Source organism: Silurus meridionalis, chromosome 29 (genome assembly GCF_014805685.1).
Source record: "Silurus meridionalis isolate SWU-2019-XX chromosome 29, ASM1480568v1, whole genome shotgun sequence".
Taxonomy (NCBI): domain Eukaryota; kingdom Metazoa; phylum Chordata; class Actinopteri; order Siluriformes; family Siluridae; genus Silurus; species Silurus meridionalis.
Window position 1 is genome coordinate 5,897,433 of NC_060912.1, and position 22,191 is coordinate 5,919,623.

The 22,191-nt window shown below is 38.0% G+C and overlaps 1 protein-coding gene and 6 non-coding genes across 7 annotated transcripts; 4 read left to right on the forward strand and 3 right to left on the reverse strand.

Moving 5' to 3' along the window:
- Nucleotides 1-1,819: 1,819 nt before the first annotated feature.
- tekt2 (tektin 2 (testicular)) lies at nucleotides 1,820-14,406 on the forward strand. Its single transcript, XM_046843723.1, has 10 exons — nucleotides 1,820-1,936; nucleotides 3,809-3,966; nucleotides 4,043-4,168; nucleotides 6,436-6,641; nucleotides 6,742-6,885; nucleotides 8,869-8,983; nucleotides 9,084-9,191; nucleotides 9,279-9,422; nucleotides 9,526-9,605; nucleotides 13,108-14,406. Exons 2-10 carry the CDS (start codon nucleotides 3,811-3,813, stop codon nucleotides 13,316-13,318), a joined length of 1,290 nt encoding a protein of 429 aa, XP_046699679.1. The 5' UTR covers nucleotides 1,820-1,936; nucleotides 3,809-3,810; the 3' UTR covers nucleotides 13,319-14,406.
- A 3,195-nt stretch (nucleotides 14,407-17,601) lies between these two features.
- Nucleotides 17,602-17,674, reverse strand: trnak-cuu. The gene has a single exon. It is a non-coding gene; the product is annotated as a tRNA-Lys (tRNA).
- A 142-nt stretch (nucleotides 17,675-17,816) lies between these two features.
- trnan-guu lies at nucleotides 17,817-17,890 on the forward strand. The gene has a single exon. It is a non-coding gene; the product is annotated as a tRNA-Asn (tRNA).
- Nucleotides 17,891-19,200: 1,310 nt separating this feature from the next.
- On the reverse strand, nucleotides 19,201-19,273 carry trnak-cuu. Its single transcript has one exon. It is a non-coding gene; the product is annotated as a tRNA-Lys (tRNA).
- Nucleotides 19,274-19,415: 142 nt separating this feature from the next.
- On the forward strand, nucleotides 19,416-19,489 carry trnan-guu. The gene has a single exon. It is a non-coding gene; the product is annotated as a tRNA-Asn (tRNA).
- A 1,334-nt stretch (nucleotides 19,490-20,823) lies between these two features.
- On the reverse strand, nucleotides 20,824-20,896 carry trnak-cuu. The gene has a single exon. It is a non-coding gene; the product is annotated as a tRNA-Lys (tRNA).
- A 142-nt stretch (nucleotides 20,897-21,038) lies between these two features.
- trnan-guu lies at nucleotides 21,039-21,112 on the forward strand. Its single transcript has one exon. It is a non-coding gene; the product is annotated as a tRNA-Asn (tRNA).
- Nucleotides 21,113-22,191: the final 1,079 nt, after the last annotated feature.

A 22,191-nucleotide genomic window follows, 5' to 3' on the forward strand; every position in this document is an offset into this window, starting at 1 on the left:
CACAAAGTAGAGGAGATAGTAGAGTAGTGTAGTAGAAAAAGGTCCAGTATAGATTGGTTTGTTTATGGGAGGATGATTAGAATCATTGAGGCTGGCAGGAAAAAAAGCTATTTAGCAGTTTGGCAGTTCTTGTTTTCCCAATGGATAGAAGACTGAACAGTCTGTGTGCAGTCTGTATAATTTCCTCAGTCCATTTCCTGACAGGGGACGTCCACAGGTCCTGGAGGGAGAGCAGATTGGACCTGATGATGTAATGAGTTTCCTACAATGCTCATTTTTGTCCAATCATGTGTATATTTATTCCTTTTATCTGTCATTAACATTCTTCTGGTTTCTTTTCTTTCTTTTGCTTGTGTTTTTCAGTTTCATGTACATACTCTGTATGGCCAATAGTTTGCAGGCATCTGACATTACAGTCTCTTTGTTTAATCAACTCAGTTTATGTGAAAAGTCAAACACTAATTAAAATCTATTTAAATAATCAGATATGGGACGTAGAGTATAAATACTTCGTTACTCTACTTAAGTAGATTTTGGTATCAGTACTTTACTTCACAATGGATTTATTTTCACTCTACATTTTTTACACAAATATCTTCACTTTCTACTTTGTATTTTTTATTCTCATTGCACACCATTTTCAGTCCATCAACCTATTTCTTGTCATAGCGTGGCTTTTTCAATCTACCACTGGTGTATCATTTCTGGTTCTCACACACCACAGACGTAGACTAGTTTACGAAGCGAACGACGAGCAGGGCAGAAGGCAACAAGAAGTGTATGGGGGTTAACGTAGATGAGACAGAGAGAGTCAGTGATGTGAACATGACTGAGAACAGAGACATTCCTGATCACCTGATCATCATCATGATCTTATTTCTGTTTGTGTTCTACATGGTGGTTGTTCGGCCTGGAAACATATATGATATGAGGTACCGGTGTGACACTAAATACAAAAGTATAGTCAGTTTTACCTTTTAAAACATGAGTATCTGTACTTCTACTTAAGTTAAAGATGTTTGTACTTTTGCCATTTCTGAAAATTATCATGCTTTCATCATTTATTCATTAGTTTTCTCTTGAATTTTCATAAGCTGGTAGCAAAATTTTTTTAATAAAATAAATCTTGTCCCCTGCTTTTTTTAATTATTCCAAACAGCTTTAAAAAATGTATTCTTTCACATTTTAATGGTATAAAATTTCTATGCTAGTATTTTTATTAAACCATACACAGCCCATTCAAAAAAGCTTTTCACTGCCTCAGAGCAACATGTTTAATTTTTTATAAAATATACAGTGCCTGTTAAAACATTTTCTGAAAAACACATCCATATTCCTTCCTTTGCCATGAGTATTATATAATAATGTAATCTATTAATAGAATGATATTAATGAGTCAAACACTGATTGATATTTATTCAAATGATCACGAGCCCCAAAACCTTCTTTTCAACTACTTGAAAATAAAATTTGTGCAATTTGTGCAATTTTGTTTTATCATTTATTTCTCTCTAAATGTTCTGCTTGCTGATGAACTGATGCTGAACTTCATGTTGGTGATCAGTAGATTCCACAAAGAGCCAATTAAAACAAGCGCTCGACTCTGATTGGTGGATTGCTGCGTGTTTGACCAGTTTTTATCCTCATAAATAAAAAAAAGTAACCACTGATTTCACAAAAGATACGTGGACTTTGAAATGCATTGAAGTTTAAGGAAAAGTCTCTCCAAATGGAAATACTTCAGTGAAGAACATCTGGCACAGTGAAATATGCAGCGCGAGGCGCCTTGACAGCTGTAACGTCACACCGTTGCGCCGTTGCCATGGCAACGCGCGTATTACGTTGCATGTGCGTCGCCTAGAGACAGGACGCGATTAGTATTAGTGAAACCTCACTCGGAGAAAGACGCGTGTGAATTCCAGCCCAAAATTTTCCGGTAAGTAAGATTGAAATGTGAATTAAAAGTAACTGGATTGTGTTATGTGCAATAAAACATAACTCAGATACTTTACTTACTGAGATCTGATCCAATTATACTTTTCCTCTGTCCTCTGAGTGATCCGATCAAAACTACTTATACTGGACCTCTACTGTAGCTTTCACCTTCAAAACTATTTTATAATTATTTTATATTACAGATTTCTATCATTTAAAATGTTATATTATTATTTGATATCATTATCATCACCTTGAAAAAATAAATAAAGTGAATAAAATGGCACAAATATTATTAACGTGCGAATAGTGCAGCGCACATTTCTGTTCGATCATTTTCTTTAAAAAAAAATATATAAATAAATGAATATATGTGGTGAATTTAAAACCTTCAACGCAATAACATTTTTGCAAGACTTCCTTTCTGTACTTAAATATGAAAAATTATAAACTCCAAACGAAAAATAATTTTTACTCACTAAACATTTGTTTTACTGATACGCCAATTCTCAAACCCGGCGAATAAAACCGTCCGTGTGGAAACATGGCAAAAGTTTTGCTTGGTGTCTCGATGATTAACGTAATTTAAAACCATAATCACTTTCAAACATTTGCAAGGATATTTTGTCTATATTCATAAATAAATATCTAATATTTGAGTCTGGTGTTTACTAATTATAAACATACATTCGCATAAAGCATCCATATTTGTCCATGTCCATGTTGAAGTATTAAAGAATGGAAAAATATAATTTGAAGGTACATTAAGAACAAATGAAAGTCAAAGACAATCCTGTGATTAATAACGATAATATTTTTGAATCAATTGACAGATATAATATTTATATGTATAATTTTATTCATATATATATATATATATATATATATATATATATATATATATATATATATATATATATATATATATATATATATATATATATATATATATATATATATACATATATATATATATATATATATATATATATATATATATATATATATATATATAATTTTCATAATGAAAAGATGAATGTGAATAATTCTGTTATCCTTTCAGAAATTGTAATGATAATCACATACAGCTGAGTTAAAAGTTCATAGGCATGTTTAAAGAAATGCTGTAAAGAATCTGACAGTTATGCTTGCTTCTTTTTTGTATAGGTGAAACCTCAACAGTCTTTATTATGACTTGTTTTTGTTGTGTTTTTTTTCACAAAAAGTTGTCTGTGATGTCATATGGAAAAGATAAGCTTGGAAAAGAATTATGCAGGGGTCACAAATTAAACATCGAAGTATTTATATTTGTATAATAAAAACATGTACGTTATAATGAGGAAGGTTGTGGAAAAAAAATGCAGATTGAGATGATATTTATTTATCAAGCAGGCAGAAAAATCCACATCGTGATCCGAACATCGTAAACCTAAAACAAGCGTTGGTCAGTCAAACAAACTGAGCAACACAATAACGAAAATGTGAAACCAGAATGAAAATATATATGTAACAAAACAAAGTAAGCTGACTGTATTATTCACAGTGAGCTGAATGAATGAGAGTAGCTGTGACGAGTGTGTACTTGGGAACGAGTGTAAATGATACGTTTGATGTTGATTGAATGTGTGTTGAAAGTTGGAATCCAGGGTGGCCATTTTTAAAGGCTGTGGTGCCTGATGGGAAATGGAGTTTGTGTCTGGTAGTGACCTGATATTGTTCAAAATTGTGAAACTGGTACAAAACGATTCTTTGCAACTAAATAAACCAGTGAGTTTGAAGATTGTACAAAAACATTTTGATGAAAATCCATGTGCATTATTATCAGTTATTTCTAATATCTTACCTGGTTTTTGTTTGTTTGTTATATCGGTAGTCATGACCACCTTTAGCATGAAGCCAGGCCTCCGCAGCACTGTATCTGACTGGATAAACTACAATAAAGAGATCTCAGACACTACCGAGTATAAGAGACATCTCTCACACGGGATACGGATGGAGGGCCGGACTCTGTGCAATGACACCTCCAATAAGGTAAAATGGAAATGTGAGGTTAAATTCGAAATGCTAAAGAACAGTTCAGGTTTCTGAGTAACTCTGTGCATCTCAGACAAAGTGGGGTGAATATGACAGCAGTCGTCGACTCCGTGACCGAATTAATGACATCACACTTTCCAAGAAGAGCCTTGAGGCCTGTGCAGAGAAACTGGATATGGAAATGGACGCTCTAACACTAGTGAGTAGAGTTATAACACTGCTCAATTTTTTTGCACATGGACAGTTTTAAAAAAAAGGTTTATTTTATTAGCATGAGATTTTTATATCTATACTTTTTTCCAAATCTATTCATTTTTATCATTTCATTGTTTTTCTCTTGAATTTTCATAAGCTGGTAGTTACATTTTTCAATATAATTAATCTTTACTTTTTTTTTTTTATTCTGAACAGCTCTCAAAAAATGTATTCTTTCAAATTTGAATGGTATAAAACTTCTATGCTAGTATTTTCATTAAACCATACACAGCCCATTCGAAAAAGCTTTTCACTGCCTCGGAGCAACGTATTGAATTTTTTATGGAATATACAGTGCCTGTCAAAGGTTTTTTTCTGAAAGACACATGCATATTTCTTACTTTGCCAAATTATTATATAATAATATAATTTATTAATAGAATGATATTAATGAGTCAAACACAGATTGATATTTATTCATCATGAGCCCAAAACCTTCTTTTTAACTACTTAAAAAGAAATTGCGTTAATAAGACCACGTGTGTTGTAGCGAGTTCGAGTCAGGAGTTTCTTCCATCATTTATTCCTCCCTAAACGTTCTGTTTGCTGATGAACTGATGCTGAACTGTATGTTGGTGATAAGTAGATACACCAAGCACTAATCCGAACAAATTTAAAACAGAGTGCATGCTCGACCCTGATAGGTGGATTGTCAAGTAAAAGTCAAAGTCAAATGAAAATACTTCAGTGAAGTACAGATACATAAAAAAAAAGCAACTTAAGTGCGGTTATGAATTACATTTACTTCCTTTCTAATTATATATTATGTTAGTAGACATGACCGCAATAAGCATTAAGCCAGCAATAATGGGATTCCAGTCAATGCTGTGCACAAAATATGGATGAAGGGCAAAGACTCTGTGCAATGACACCTCCGATTAGGTTTACTGTTTAAAATGGGAGTGTAGTCAAATTTAAAATGCTAAATAATTGTGCAGGTTTCTGAGTGATTCTTTGCCATTAATCATTATTCATTATATAACGACATTTTATAGCCTGTATATTGTAAAATCTGTTAGCATGGCTCAGACAATAAAAGGGATATGCAGTCTAACAACCAATCAAACCTGAATCAGGTTCCCATTCTTCCCCTGAGTCATTTCCCCCTTAGTCTCATGCACGTTTTGGATTTCCACTATAGCCCAAGACTTTCCCTCTCCATAAAAAGGACCTCTGTCCATCTCCTTTTGACTTTGTTATTGAATGTAAGTACTTGCTGAGAAAATGAAGCTTAATTACACATGAAGATGACTTTAAGACAGACCATAACTGTGTAATGTTGCTCCAGGGCTAAGAAATCCATTCATATTCTTGTGGAAGCATTTTTTCAATTGTATTTGTCAAATGATATGACGCTCCCCACTAACATTCACTTTTTAAATCTTCTCAGATACAAACAAACCTGTCCTTAATTTGAAATTAGTTCGGAGTCTAAAAATTCAAAATGGAGGAGAACCGCCACGAGTTAGTCATCGAACGTAACAAATTTACATAAATACCACTGGACTAGGTCGAAATTTTTTTTTAAGAGAATCTTTTATTGTATTAATTTGTAATTTTTTTGTATTACTTAATACAAAATATTGTATACAGTATTTTGATTTGTTTTAGTATATTTGATTGTTTATTTGATAGTATTTATAGCTCTTACATCATTAGGAGATATGTGTAGTCAATAACGAACGCAGTAACTACTCACGAACAAATTCATGGTACAAACGGTCGTTCAGGATGTAACTCGTTCGTCAGGTGGGGGATCGTCTGGACTTCATTAAGCCCCTACCCCAAGTGTTGCATCACACAATATGTTGCAGGTTACTGTATACGTTATTGACATGTGATCAGCCAGTCTCAGGGCAATCATTTATTGCCTGAGCGCAAAAATATGCAAGAGGTAATCTATTTGAATAATTTGACCTTCCATAATATCAATAGTTATTGTCAGTGATGACAAAAGTACACACATCCTTCTACACACACACAGTCAAGCAGAAGTACAGACAATATACAAGAAAGTCTCAGTTGGTATATCAACTTGTTTTGGGACTTTGAGAGGCATCGTGTATATTTCCACTCATACAAGTGAATCAGCTTTAAGATAAACACCACCAGTTTTGATCACCTCGACTTAAATATGGTCTGTGACCATGTCCATGTTAAAAACGGCTTTATCTGCTCAAAGTAAAAATAGTCAAACGTCTTTGTTTCTAGTCCAAGGATGCGGCAGAGCATGCTCTTGCAGCCACATTGTTGCCACTTGAGGTCACCAATGAGTGTTTGACCTTGAGGGAGAGTCGTCAGGGAAATGAGCTGGTTAGTGATCCAGTGGAAGCGGAGCTAAAGAAGGAGCTGGAGGTGATCAATAAAGCACAACAGATCCTGCAGCAATGTATCGACCATGCCTTCAAACACCTTTGGTAAGAAAATTGGAAATGCGTAAAGATAAACAAAACAGAATGAGAAATATTAAAGAAATGTCCACACACATAGAAGTTCAGTCCTTTATGCTGTGTTCAGTTTGCTGCAGGAAGCCCGTCATCAACTGACTCTTGACCTCCAGCACAAGACGGAGGCTTTGGATTTAGACATGTCCTGCCTTTCGCTTTCTGTAACGTCCTCAGAGATCTCGCTGAAGCCCAATCCCACCAGAGTTCCTCCTGGGTGAGCTTAGCTTTTACTGTTCCTTTTTAGGTATCTCATTCCTACAGGCAACATTTGACATATTGCAGGATCTTAATAACAATTTATTTACTTAATAAGACTTTACAGTATTGTCTATTATGATTAAGTTACTAGATATGTGCTGTAACGGTAAAGATATGAGGTCTGATCAAATCTACAAAGTTACTCTCCAGTACTGCATATGCAAAGCAAATATGTTTTTGTCAGTTTTGTGAAATCTTTGTCAGGGGTCCCCAACCTTTTTGGTAGGGTCTCGGGGAAATAGCATTCCCTCTTTTTTTCCTGTCACCGAGGACGACATTCTATGTGATGCATTTCAATAGGAATTTTTGGCCTCTGCCTTATTTGTTATTGATTTTTAATCTTCATGCACTATTACTCAACATTTAAGCAGGAGATTTTAACTTCTTGTTTTTATTGCTTTATATTCTGTAAGCCACTTTCTATATTATAAACCTTCCTTCCAGTCAAAATACAGTAAATATTTCTCCTGGTTAATTAAGGAGACTCAATTAATTAGAGAAACACATTTATTATAGTATAACCCTGACCCTCTGATAAAACAAAAAACAGATTACCTTTGTCATTTCTGTTAGCATTACCCATGATCCATTGCCTCCGTTGATATGGAGACGGTGCCAGACTGGTTCAGTCGTGCTGAGTGGCACAAAAAAAGAGGGAAATTCGTGTCCATGAACACAAATCAATACATAAAATTTTGTGACTATATAACGAAATGCCTTGAGACTGTGTTAGAATATTATATAACTATTATACATATTACACAATCCCATAATTTAATTATTGCATATATAATGAAAATATAACTAAACTCAACATAATGCAGTTATCAGTGAAACTTATCGATACCTAGGGGGAAAAAATGTGAAACCGCAGATCATGAAATTCAATAAAATGGACATAAAATGTAAAAATTCTGACCTGGTTCCAAAAGATCCATTGTCAACCACAAGGTATTGGTCTGTGGCCTGTGATTGAGAGCCTCTATTCTATGTAGTATATTCCTAAATCCTCTGATGTTCTTGGGTTTTTGCATTTAGAGTTCTTTAGATTTAACTAAGATGGTCATTACAAACCTTTAGTAAATGCATATGCACTTTGTTTTTGGCTCCAACCAAACAAAAACTTTCTCCAGCAAATGCTAATGCAATTTAAAACTTAGACAGTAAGTATAGGTGTGTATAGTGTTCAAAGGCAAAAAGTTTGATTTTGAGTTTGAGAGCTCTTTGCTTGACAATGGGACAGTTTGTGTCTCGAACTTTATATTTGGCTCTCAAATAGAGGTAGCTGATGTATGATTACAAGCATTGATATAATTTATTATAATATATAATAATAAATATATATACAGTAATATAATATTCATGTAAGATGTAGTAGTTTCCTTTTTTATCCATAGCATTTGGCAGACACCTTTATCCAGACTGACTTTAACTCATTATCATTTGTTATACAACTGAGCCTTTGAGGGATTAAGGGCCTTGCTCAAGGGCCCAGCAATAGTTTCTTGATGTTGGTCTTGATGTAGGTTTACATTAAACTTTATTCAGTTCTGGCATCAAGGGGAATGAACTTCCTGTTTGAACAGCTGAGTCACTGGCTTCAAACCACGGGTCACTTCCTGAAACACTTTAACTAGTTAAACATATTTTTCCTTGTTTGTTTTATGTACTTAAATAATGGATTGTGCTGTAATTTCTCAAGCGATTTAGCCTGACGGTATCCTGGTAAGTCTGCAACCAAATTAACCAGTTGATGTATTCATTGATGGAGATCTCTCTGGATAAGGACTCCAACATCTTAAACACTGATAATTGAGTATTTGAGCATTTGAATCTTTGTATGTGTCAGACCTTATAACAGACAAAATGATTGTGACAAAAAAATCTAGAATTTTGTAGTAAATGGCCCTGCTTGTTTCTTCTACGTTTATGGTTGCAGTTCCACAACCCCTGAGCAGTGGATACAATTCAGCCAGCGTAATTTAACCCATGCCCAGGAGGAAATGCAGGCTTCACTTGATCTGAGAGAGAATATCAATATCACTATAGCACAGGTATGTAGCTGAATGTATAGTATGTTGTCTTGCATGTCTTCCATATACTGTACTCTTTAGACACGTTTTAATTCCCATTCCCGCATTTTCTTTTCCACAGGCGCAAAACGAATTGAATTCGCAACGCATGGCGACACGTTTCGCCTTCCGGAAGCGCACTCATCAGCTGGAGCAGGCTCACCAAGAGCTTCAGTGGCAGATAAAAGCTGTAAACTGACTTTGGTGTCCATTTCAGCCTTGTCTTACTGGTGATTTTGATTCAAGTAAGCATGTTTCATTGTGTTCTGTCTGACAGATTCAGGATGAGATTAACGAGCTGAAGGAAGACATCGTCAGACTGGAGAGGGATGTGCAATCTAAGATGGCTCCACTTAAACTGGTGCACACTCGTTTGGAGTATAGGACCAGGAGGCCAGGCATGGACCTATGCAGAGACGAGGTAAACATTCATGTCGGAATTCAGGTGGTCTTTTTTCATCCGTTTATTTAACAGTTGTAATGTTTGCAGGTCTCCGGTTCACTTGAATGCTCTCTTTTTGCAGGTGCAGTACGGGTTGGTGGAGGAGACCAAAGAGCTTTCGTCTTCTATTCTGGCTCTGAAACAGAAGCTGGCGCAGGCTCAGTGAGTCCCTCTTGTCCCAAATCTACTATATATTGTGGTTTCCTATAAATCATTTGGTTAGTTGGTAAATGTTTAGCTCAAATAGGCATGTTAAATATGTCATGAAATCCTATAAGGCAAATGCATGTTTCATCTCCCTGGTGATCAAGAGCGAAGGGTCAGGTCCGATTACCACTCAGGGAAATTAAGTCATTTTGATGAAGTGGTAACTCAGTGGTTAAGGTTCTGGGTTACTATTTAAAAGGTCGGGGGTTCAAGCCCTGGTTTTGTCAAGCTGGCACTCTTGGGGCTTCGAGCAATGCTCTTAACCCTCTGTGCTTAAGGGGGACTGTACCATGGCCGACCATGCGCTCTGACCCCAGCTGGCTAACATCGCTGGGGTAAGTATGACAAGCATAAAAAAAGTATTACAGTAAAACCCTGTTGGAGGTTAAACCGAGGAGGTTATGAGCATGGTGCGCGTCTCACACTCGCAATCAACCACTACCACATGGGTAAGTGTTATGCGAGAAACAGAGGCGGAAGCCGAAGTCAAAGCAAACAAAGTTTATTTTGCAAAAACGCGTACTCACAGTAACTGGGAAGTATTCCAATGGTGCGCGGTGGGAGCGCGGTCCAGTAGTCCAGAACTGGATGAGAAGCAGTCTGTGTAATATCCAAGGAGTGCGTAGGAGACGCGCGCCGCTGACCACAAGCACGGGAGAATCGTGACATGTACAGCCAAACCATTGATAATAACGGACAGCGAGTGAGGGTGAATGAGGGGTTTATATATGGTTGGGTGATGAGTCCTAAACGAGAGTAGGGTGTGTGATTAGTAAGCCGGCGAGCAGCTCCGTACGGGCGGGGCACGCACCGGAGAAGAATCAGGGAGCTCCCTGACAGTAAGTGTTAAATTATGTATTTGTTTGTTAAAATAGGCTACAAATACTTTTTAAGTGCAGAAATAAGCGATCGAATGAGATCTCGAAACGGATTAAATCACTTTTACATTCATTCTTATGGGGAAAATAAGTTTACGAGCAAATGGACCTACGCGCAATTTTCAAGAACAAATTATGCTCGTACAACAGGGTTCCACTGTATAGCATTAAAAAAGCTGATGACAATATTTTATTATCTACAGTGAGGAAAATAAGTATTTGAACACACAGCTATTTTGCAAGTTCTCCCACTTAGAAATAATGGAGGGGTCTGAAATTGTCATCGTAGGTGCATGTCCACTGTGAGATACATAATCTAAAAAAAAAAATCCAAAAATCACAATATATGATTTTTAAACTATTTATTTGTATGATACAGCTGCAAATAAGTATTTGAACACCTGTCTATCAGCTAGAATTCTGACCCTCAAAGACCTGTTAGTCTGCCTTTAAAATGTCCACCTCCACTACATTTATTATCCTAAATTAGATGCACCTGTTTGAGGTCGTTAGCTGCATAAAGACACCTGTCCACCCTATACAATCAGTAAGAATCCAACTGCTAACATGGCCAAGACCAAAGAGCTGTCCAAAAAAACTAGAGACAAAATTGTACACCTCCACAAGGCTGGAAAGGGCTACGGGAAATTGCCAAGCAGCTTGGTGAAAAAAGGTCCACTGTTGAAGCAATCATTAGAAAATGCAAGAAGCTAAACATGACTGTCAATCTCCCCTTTGGACTGGGGCTCCATGCAAGATCTCACCTCGTGGGGTCTCAGTGATCCTAAGGAAGGTGAGAAATCAGCGCAGAACTACACAGGAGAAGCTGGTCAATGACCTGAAAAGAGCTGGGACCACCGTTTCCAACGGTACACTAAGACGTCATGGTTTGAAATCATGCATGGCACGGAAGGTTCCCCTGCTTAAACCAGCACATGTCCGGGCACGTCTTAAGTTTGCCAATGACCATTTGGATAATCCAGAGGAGTCATGGAAGAAAGTCATGTGGTCAGATGAGACCAAAATAGAGCTTTTGGATCATAATTCCACTAAACATGTTTGGAGGAAGAAGAATGATTACCATCCCAAGAGTACCATCCCAAGAACACCATCCCTACTGTAAAGCATGGGGGTGGAAGCATCATGCTTTGGGGGTGTTTTTCTGCACATGGGACAGGGTGACTGCACTGTATTAAGGAGAGGATGACTGGGGCCATGTATTGCGAGATTTTGGGGAACAACCTCCTTCCCTCAGTTAGAGCATTGAAGATGGGTCGAGGCTGGGTCTTCCAACATGACAATGACCCGAAGCACACAGCCAGGATAACCAAGGAGTGGCTCTGTAAGGAGCATATCAAGGTTCTGGCATGGCCTAACCAGTCTCCAGACCAAAACCCAATAGAGAATCTTTGGAGGGAGCTCAAAATCCGTGTTTCTCAGTGACAGGCCAGAAACCTGACTGATCTAGAGAAGATCTGTGTGGAGGAGTGGGCCAAAATCCCTCCTGCAGTGTGTGCAAACCTGGTGAAAAACTACAGGAAACGTTTGACCTCTGTAATTGCAAACAAAGGCTACTGTACCAAATATTAACATTGACTTTCTCAGGTGTTCAAATACTTATTTGCAGCTGTATCATACAAATAAATAGTTATAAAATCATACATTGTGATTTCTGGATTATTTTTTTTTATTATGTCTCTCACAGTGGACATGAACCTACGATGACAATTTCAGACCCCCTCCATGATTTCTAAGTGGGAGAACTTGCAAAATAGCAGGGTGTTCAAATACTTATTTTCCTCACTGTATATATAAAGAAATATTAAAAAAGACAGAAAAAATGCCATGATACTTGTTATCATCTACATTTAAATTTAGGAGGCAAAGGAACTATTTTTTTCATGGTGACACCATGAAATTACACATATATTGTATATATTTATATATACTGTACCTTATTAATTAGCATGAAGGTGCCATAATCTAGTAAAACCTTTAAACATAACAAAACATAACGACATATTTTGCTCATATCGTCACAGACTTAAATGTAGAAATACATAACAAATATTCTAGACTTGACACTTCTATTTATAGCAATATGCAATAATATATACATCATAACATTATAATTGCCATGAAGCTATCATAAAGCGGCATAGAAAAACAGCTGAGCTTCATTTGCCGTTCACTATTAACCAAATATTTGCTAACAAGAAGCAAATTTGACGTACGTATGTATCTAACAGAAAAGCATTAAATTTTTTAGCTTTTACTTCACAAAAAGCCCACAAGGTGTCCAAAAGTCTGGAACCAATGAGATTACATCCATCATGGCCTTCAATGTAATGCAATTTTCCACCTAAAATTAAAAACTTAATATAATAATAATAAGTACTTTTCAGACACTGTAGATTTAGTTCAGAAATTGAGAAATATAAACCTAGATAAATGTGCATGTATCTTAACAGAAAAGCATCTGATAATCCATGCTGAAATATTATTACATCCTGCTACTGCACAGAAACCCAGATTTCATTGAGAAATTGAGCATCTGTTCTTTCTCTTCTGTTTACCAGGGACTCATTGCAGGTTTTGCAACTACACGAAGCTCGGATGCTTGCGGACCTCACGCATAAACAAGAAGCACTCTCTGTCGAGCAGCGGAGCATGCAAACACGTCAGCGCCTAAACACAGCTCCGATCAAATCCAAACCATTAGCCGTGTTGCCTCTTACCAACTCCAGTGGCATGCACAAGCATTACCCAAAATACAAAGACTTTGCCTAAGACCGTTGTCCTATGCATTTCATCACTTTCTTCCTCATTCTATTCAATAGAAGCTAATGCCTCCTTCTCTCCTCGCCTGTCTATGTGTAGAGTGCATTAATTTGTTGTGTTTCCTTTTCTTGTGTTTTGTGTGATAGGTATCACAATATGTTTTTTTTTTCACTTTTCCATTTGTCCATTTGTTTGCAATACTATCTGAAGGTATCAGGTACGTTATGAGAATCAGAATGAGTTTCATTTTGCACATTTTAGCAATTTCATTTGGAGAATGCACTTAAAAAAAGGTGAAGTGGGAGCTCAGTGGTTAAGGTTCTGGGTTACTGATCTGAAGGTCAGTGGTTCAAGCTGTGGTATCACCAAGCTGCCATTCTTTTGGGCCCTTGAGCAACGCCCTTAACCCTCTGTGAATCTTTGTATGTTTTAACATGGCTGACACTGTGCTCTTTGACCACATGGTCCTAACATCACTGGCATATGTGAAGAACAAATTTGTTACAGTACATGTGACAAGTATAAAGTATAAATACTTTAATATAAAGTATAAAACATTTCTTTCTTTACTTTTCTAAAAGACAACCCTGGACAGTTCACAATATCATATAACTAAATGGAATCTGGAGTGTTCTATTCCAATTGTACCTCAGCATTGTTTTCCAATCCATTCCAGTATATTTATATCCAGTCCCATTCCAAAGGAGGGAAGAAATTAAGTACTGATACTTTGTAACTGTACTAAATGGATTTTTCTGGTATCGGTGCTTTACTTTACTATTTATTTTTCGAACAACTTTTAACTTTTACACATTACATTATTTAAACAAACATCTGTACTTTCTACTTTTTACATGTTTAAATCAGACTCGTTAATTTAGTTTTAAGTCATTTGGTGACGTGACCAATATTTTTTCTTCTCATTGCGCTTTCAGTCCATCAACATATTTCTTGTCATAGCATGGCGTTTTCAATTTACCACTGGTGTATCATTTCCTGGCTCTCAAACACACCACAGACGTAGACTAGTTTACGAAGCAAACAACGAGCAGGGCAGAAGGCAACAAGAAGTCTGGGGGTGTAACTTGAATGAGACAGAGGAAGTCAGTGATGTGATCATGACTGAGAACAGACACATTCCTGATCACCTGATCATCATCTTTTCTTTGTTTGTGTTCTACATGGTGGTTGTTCAGCCTGGATACATTCATTAGAGAACAACATTTGAAATTCTTTTGTATTTATATATTAATATGACGTGAGGTCCATTTACCAGCATGACACTAAAACAGGTAGTAGTAATAACTACTTTTTACTTAAAACATGTCACAGCCCAAACTTCTTTACTTTAACTTGAATAGAAAAGTGTAGTATTTTAAAACATGAGTATCTGTTCTTCTACCTGAGTGAAGGGTGTGTGCACTTTTGCCGTCTCTGTACCAATCCCTCTAGTTAATTTTAGTAAATTTTCCAAGCTTTGTTCATGTTTAGTCTCTAAGAGTGTACTAATATATTTAATCTTGCTCTTGCAGATATGATTTTTCTTTATTGTTTCTGTTTGTATAAATTTCATTTAGTTTTAGTTCAGAAAATTGAACCCAGCAACCCAAAAGTCACTATGACCTTCACCTTGATATGAAGGCAAACTGAAGTAATCTTGTAAATGTATTGCACAGAAAATCACATTAAATCAATCAACATTAAGTAGTCTTTCTTTATTAGCTTCATATCTAAAGCAAAAAAAAAAACTAAACACTTTGTTCCAATGCTCCTCTATTATTGCACATCTCTACCAGATGCAACATTCATATTGTATTGTATCTGTTTATAAAATATTATTTAGAACCTATATACTATATTCCTCCAATGTTGTCTAAATCAAATTTATGTTGCTGTATTAGACAGGATTGACATATGAGTATATTTAACAGTCTAATACCATTACAGCATTGTTTGTTGAACACATAGCAGCACTTTTTTTTGTTTATCCTGCATTTCTATTCACTTTGACCAGCTGCATCCAGAGAGCTATAAGGGAAGGTTGAAAGAAACCTATAAATTTGTTGGTTTGTCTACAATAATTTTCATATATTTTAGACAGTATGTAGACAAGGGTTTCATGAATTTAAGATGAAAATAAACGAAATAAAAAAGTACAAGTTGAACAGTTTACTGAGAAGCAATAAAAAGGTGAACTAAGAAAACTTAATTGAAACACCTGGCCTTTCAAAACACATAATACAATAGCCTTAGGCCTTAAAGGAAATTTGAAACATGAAATATTGAGCACAAACAACCCATAATACTCTAAATCAAATCAGTTCTGAGAATGCATCAGCAACTCAAGGGCAAAACATTTCCCCAAATTGTTACCACAAAGTTAGAGTTACATGATTGTGTTAACATTCACTTTTTCCTTCACTTAAACTAGGAGACCCAAACCTGTTCCAGAATGACAATGCCCTTGTGCACAATAGCAGCTCAACGAAGATATGCTTTACCTGGGTTGGAGTGGAAGATCTTCATTGGCCTTCTATAGAGCTCAACCCTGCTGAACACATCAAAATCTAGTGAATAAACTTACAAGAAGAGAAGGTTTTTTAATATCATAATATAAATCAGACAGACAGACAGACAGACAGATAGCAAAAGAGCAAATAGCAGCAATCCCGGAAGATGTGCAAAAACGTCATGTAAACACTTGTGGTAATGATTAGTGTGAGTGGTACTGAGTCATGGGTGTGGAGGCCTGGTTCTCGAAGCACGCCGAAGTTGTGTAGCTTCTTCCGCAGATCATCATTTATTGTGTTGTTGGGGGTGTTTCTGAGTTCTTTAAGTTTTTGGCGGTGATACACAGGGACACAGTTGCTCCAAAGTCCATATGTTGCGTGCGCGGGCTACAAGGTGAAAATAGCACCATTTTGGGTCCGGAGCGCCCGCTGCAAACTACTGCCGCGCCGCCATCTTGGATCTTGGAACCATTGGAAACAAACACAATCTGGTTTATTTGAGGCAAAAGTTGTTTCGCTGAGAAGAGGAGGAAGTCCATTAGAACTTACATTACCTCTTTAGGAAACATGCTTTGTTGGGAAATCTGTGAGTCTATGAACCAGCTGGTGTCTTGTGCTTTATACAAGACCTTGAATGTACAGAAAGATCTTTTGAAACGTGTTCGACATTCCCTGCACCATGTCTTACATAATACACAAGGAACTAGATGTCAACAGGAACAATACAGTGTTTATGGAACTTTGTATTGCAGAGCTCTGAGGTGTTGGACATTTCGGACAGATTTACTACAAAACCAATTTCAATAAATGGTTTAATTGCACAATCCAGTAGGTGGCAATGTGTACTCTAATCCTTACAAACTACTGACTCGTAGATTGAAGACACGAAATAAAAAGAAGAAGAAGAAGAAGAGAGAAGAAGAGAAGTGCAACACTACTGGGATTGAATCAACTCAGCACTTCAAACATTTGAGGAAATGTGTGCAAGTTGGAAAACAAACAATATTCACTACATGCACAGCTTTGAATGTCTGTGCCAGAGTGTCTTTCAGAAAATGCAATTCCAGAATTATGAATTTGATGGCAGCAGCAAAATCTATTTTGTTTTATGCCAGTGTCAGTGTTTAGTTTTAAGAATGATCTGCTACAAATCATAACTAATTAGCTGATAAGGTGAATTTGTTTCTTTTGTTTTGTCACTCAGGTAAGGTCAGACATGTTATGCAGGTCATTCAAAGCATTTCTTCAGAATATTTGGGATGTGAGGTATTCAGGTGAGGCAGAAAAATCTAACATGATGACTTTTTAATAAAAATTAATGTAAAGCCCAAGTGGTCAAGGTGTTGGTTTTGAAATCTAACAAGGTTTCCTTGTGCAGCATTGAAGACTTCTTACCATGTGTCAACTCCAGAGTGTCAATAGAGCAGTTGCTATTGCCTCTTCTGCTGAGCTCATTTTTGTAATTATGTTCAGGGATTAAATGGGGCAGAGACCTTCTTCTGCGATGGCCAAGAGGTTAGGTGGATGTGAAATTCAAAGAGGTTTCCCTGTTTCAGCGCAGTGTGAAAGGTGCTTGCAAAAACTGTTTTGCGTCTCATGATATTTTGACTGAGAGCTTGCTGCCCAGTTTGACAAACCAGAGGTTTGTTGCATGTGCTGTCACGTGACCACGCGCACACGGCAGAGACTCAGCGAATACCAGTGGCTTAACAGATTCGGAGGTGTCACCAAAGATGAACCCAATCCTTTGTCGTCTCAGCACGAGAATGTAAAAGGTATCCACACCCAACGTGGGGCTCGAACCCACGACCCTGAGATTAAGAGTCTCATGCTCTACCGACTGAGCTAGCCGGGCACGTTGGCTGTTCCGCCCTGTTCCATGAAAGCACTTGCACACGGGCCGCAGTCAAACCACCTGCCGGCAACCGTTTGGCGAGTTAAGGACCATCAGCGCCAATGTGGCTTTTTTAGTCCGCCAAATGGAACGCTCCGGACAGGTCTCTGTGGCGCAATCGGTTAGCGCGTTCGGCTGTTAACAGAAAGGTTGCTGGTTCGAGCCCACCCAGGGACTTGTTGGTTTTTGTTAGACACCAAGCATTCAACATATCTGGTTTATTTGAGAGGAAAGTTGTTTCGCTGAGAAGAGGAGGAAGTCCATTAAAACTCACATTACCTCTTTAGGAAACATGCTTTGTTGGGAAATCTGTGAGTCTATGAACCAGCTGGTGTCTTGTGCTTTATACAAGACCTTGAATGTACAGAAAGATCTTTTGAAACGTGTTGGACATTGCTGCCACCATGTCTTACATAATACACAAGGAACTAGATGTCAACAGGAACAATACAGTGTTTATGGAACTTTGTATTGCAGAGCTCTGAGGTGTTGGACATTTCGGACAGATTTACTACAAAACCAATTTCAATAAATGGTTCACAATCCAGTAGGTGGCAATGTGTACTCTAATCCTTACAAACTACTGACTCGTAGATTGAAGACACGAAATAAAAAGAAGAAGAAGAAGAAGAAGAAGAAGAAGAAGAAGAGAAGAAGAGAAGTGCAACACTACTGGGATTGAATCAACTCAGCACTTCAAACATTTGAGGAAATGTGTGCAAGTTGGAAAACAAACAATATTCACTACATGCACAGCTTTGAATGTCTGTGCCAGAGTGTCTTTCAGAAAATGCAATTCCAGAATTATGAATTTGATGGCAGCAGCAAAATCTATTTTGTTTTATGCCAGTGTCAGTGCCTAGTTTTAAGAATGATCTGCTACAAATCATAACTAATTAGCTGATAAGGTGAATTTGTTTCTTTTGTTTTGTCACTCAGGTAAGGTCAGACATGTTATGCAGGTCATTCAAAGCATTTCTTCAGAATATTTGGGATGTGAGGTATTCAGGTGAGGCAGAACAATCTAACATGATGACTTTTTAATAAGACTTAATGTAAAGCCCCAGTGGTTTCCTTGTGCAGCATTGAAGACTTCTTACCATGTGTCAACTCCAGAGTGTCAATAGAGCAGTTGCTATTGCCTCTTCTGCTGAGCTCATTTTTGTAATTATGTTCAGGGATTAAATGGGGCAGAGACCTTCTTCTGCGATGGCCAAGAGGTTAGGTGGATGTGAAATTCAAAGAGGTTTCCCTGTTTCAGCGCAGTGTGAAAGGTGCTTGCAAAAACTGTTTTGCGTCTCATGATATTTTGACTGAGAGCTTGCCGCCCAGTTTGACAAACCAGAGGTTTGTTGCACGTGCTGTCACGTGACCACGCGCACACGGCAGAGACTCAGCGAATACCAGTGGCTTAACAGATTCGGAGGTGTCACCAAAGATGAACCCAATCCTTTGTCGTCTCAGCACGAGAATGTAAAAGGTATCCACGCCCAACGTGGGGCTCGAACCCACGACCCTGAGATTAAGAGTCTCATGCTCTACCGACTGAGCTAGCCGGGCACGTTGGCTGTTCCGCCCTGTTCCATGAAAGCACTTGCACACGGGCCGCGGTCAAACAACCTGCCGGCAACCGTTTGGCGAGTTAAGGCCCATCAGCGCCAATGTGGCTTTTTTAGTCCGCCAAATGGAACGCTCCAGACAGGTCTCTGTGGCGCAATCGGTTAGCGCGTTCGGCTGTTAACCGAAAGGTTGGTGGTTCGAGCCCACCCAGGGACGTGTTGGTTTTTGTTAGACACCAAGCATTAAACATATCTGGTTTATTTGAGAGGAAAGTTGTTTCGCTGAGAAGAGGAGGAAGTCCATTAAAACTCACATTACCTCTTTAGGAAACATGCTTTGTTGGGAAATCTGTGAGTCTATGAACCAGCTGTTGTCTTGTGCTTTATACAAGACCTTGAATGTACAGAAAGATCTTTTGAAACGTGTTGGACATTGCTGCCACCATGTCTTACATAATACACAAGGAACTAGATGTCAACAGGAACAATACAGTGTTTATGGAACTTTGTATTGCAGAGCTCTGAGGTGTTGGACATTTCGGACAGATTTACTACAAAACCAATTTCAATAAATGGTTCACAATCCAGTAGGTGGCAATGTGTACTCTAATCCTTACAAACTACTGACTCGTAGATTGAAGACACGAAATAAAAAGAAGAAGAAGAAGAAGAAGAAGAAGAAGAGAAGAAGAGAAGTGCAACACTACTGGGATTGAATCAACTCAGCACTTCAAACATTTGAGGAAATGTGTGCAAGTTGGAAAACAAACAATATTCACTACATGCACAGCTTTGAATGTCTGTGCCAGAGTGTCTTTCAGAAAATGCAATTCCAGAATTATGAATTTGATGGCAGCAGCAAAATCTATTTTGTTTTATGCCAGTGTCAGTGCCTAGTTTTAAGAATGATCTGCTACAAATCATAACTAATTAGCTGATAAGGTGAATTTGTTTCTTTTGTTTTGTCACTCAGGTAAGGTCAGACATGTTATGCAGGTCATTCAAAGCATTTCTTCAGAATATTTGGGATGTGAGGTATTCAGGTGAGGCAGAACAATCTAACATGATGACTTTTTAATAAGACTTAATGTAAAGCCCCAGTGGTCAAGGTGTTGGTTTTGAAATCTAACAAGGTTTCCTTGTGCAGCATTGAAGACTTCTTACCATGTGTCAACTCCAGAGTGTCAATAGAGCAGTTGCTATTGCCTCTTCTGCTGAGCTCATTTTTGTAATTATGTTCAGGGATTAAATGGGGCAGAGACCTTCTTCTGCGATGGCCAAGAGGTTAGGTGGATGTGAAATTCAAAGAGGTTTCCCTGTTTCAGCGCAGTGTGAAAGGTGCTTGCAAAAACTGTTTTGCGTCTCATGATATTTTGACTGAGAGCTTGCCGCCCAGTTTGACAAACCAGAGGTTTGTTGCACGTGCTGTCACGTGACCACGCGCACACGGCAGAGACTCAGCGAATACCAGTGGCTTAACAGATTCGGAGGTGTCACCAAAGATGAACCCAATCCTTTGTCGTCTCAGCACGAGAATGTAAAAGGTATCCACGCCCAACGTGGGGCTCGAACCCACGACCCTGAGATTAAGAGTCTCATGCTCTACCGACTGAGCTAGCCGGGCACGTTGGCTGTTCCGCCCTGTTCCATGAAAGCACTTGCACACGGGCCGCGGTCAAACAACCTGCCGGCAACCGTTTGGCGAGTTAAGGACCATCAGCGCCAATGTGGCTTTTTTAGTCCGCCAAATGGAACGCTCCGGACAGGTCTCTGTGGCGCAATCGGTTAGCGCGTTCGGCTGTTAACCGAAAGGTTGGTGGTTCGAGCCCACCCAGGGACGTGTTGGTTTTTGTTAGACACCAAGCATTAAACATATCTGGTTTATTTGAGAGGAAAGTTGTTTCGCTGAGAAGAGGAGGAAGTCCATTAAAACTCACATTACCTCTTTAGGAAACATGCTTTGTTGGGAAATCTGTGAGTCTATGAACCAGCTGTTGTCTTGTGCTTTATACAAGACCTTGAATGTACAGAAAGATCTTTTGAAACGTGTTGGACATTGCTGCCACCATGTCTTACATAATACACAAGGAACTAGATGTCAACAGGAACAATACAGTGTTTATGGAACTTTGTATTGCAGAGCTCTGAGGTGTTGGACATTTCGGACAGATTTACTACAAAACCAATTTCAATAAATGGTTCACAATCCAGTAGGTGGCAATGTGTACTCTAATCCTTACAAACTACTGACTCGTAGATTGAAGACACGAAATAAAAAGAAGAAGAAGAAGTGCAACACTACTGGGATTGAATCAACTCAGCACTTCAAACATTTGAGGAAATGTGCAAGTTGGAAAACAAACAATATTCACTACATGCACAGCTTTGAATGTCTGTGCCAGAGTGTCTTTCAGAAAATGCAATTCCAGAATTATGAATTTGATGGCAGCAAAATCTATTTTGTTTTATGCCAGTGTCAGTGCCTAGTTTTAAGAATGATCTGCTACAAATCATAACTAATTAGCTGATAAGGTGAATTTGTTTCTTTTGTTTTGTCACTCAGGTAAGGTCAGACATGTTATGCAGGTCATTCAAAGCATTTCTTCAGAATATTTGGGATGTGAGGTATTCAGGTGAGGCAGAACAATCTAACATGATGACTTTTTAATAAGACTTAATGTAAAGCCCCAGTGGTCAAGGTGTTGGTTTTGAAATCTAACAAGGTTTCCTTGTGCAGCATTGAAGACTTCTTACCATGTGTCAACTCCAGAGTGTCAATAGAGCAGTTGCTATTGCCTCTTCTGCTGAGCTCATTTTTGTAATTATGTTCAGGGATTAAATGGGGCAGAGACCTTCTTCTGCGATGGCCAAGAGGTTAGGTGGATGTGAAATTCAAAGAGGTTTCCCTGTTTCAGCGCA

What these genes read in the sequence shown, in the direction of transcription:
- tekt2 (XM_046843723.1), top strand. Translation starts at nt 3,811, where the DNA reads ATGACCACCTTTAGCATGAAGCCAGGCCTCCGCAGCACTGTATCTGAC. An exon ending in AAATGGACGCTCTAACACTA is followed by an intron (nt 4,169 to 6,435) that starts GTGAGTAGAGTT and finishes CTTTGTTTCTAG; the next exon opens with TCCAAGGATGCGGCAGAGCA. An exon ending in CAGAAGCTGGCGCAGGCTCA is followed by an intron (nt 9,606 to 13,107) that starts GTGAGTCCCTCT and finishes TCTGTTTACCAG; the next exon opens with GGACTCATTGCAGGTTTTGC.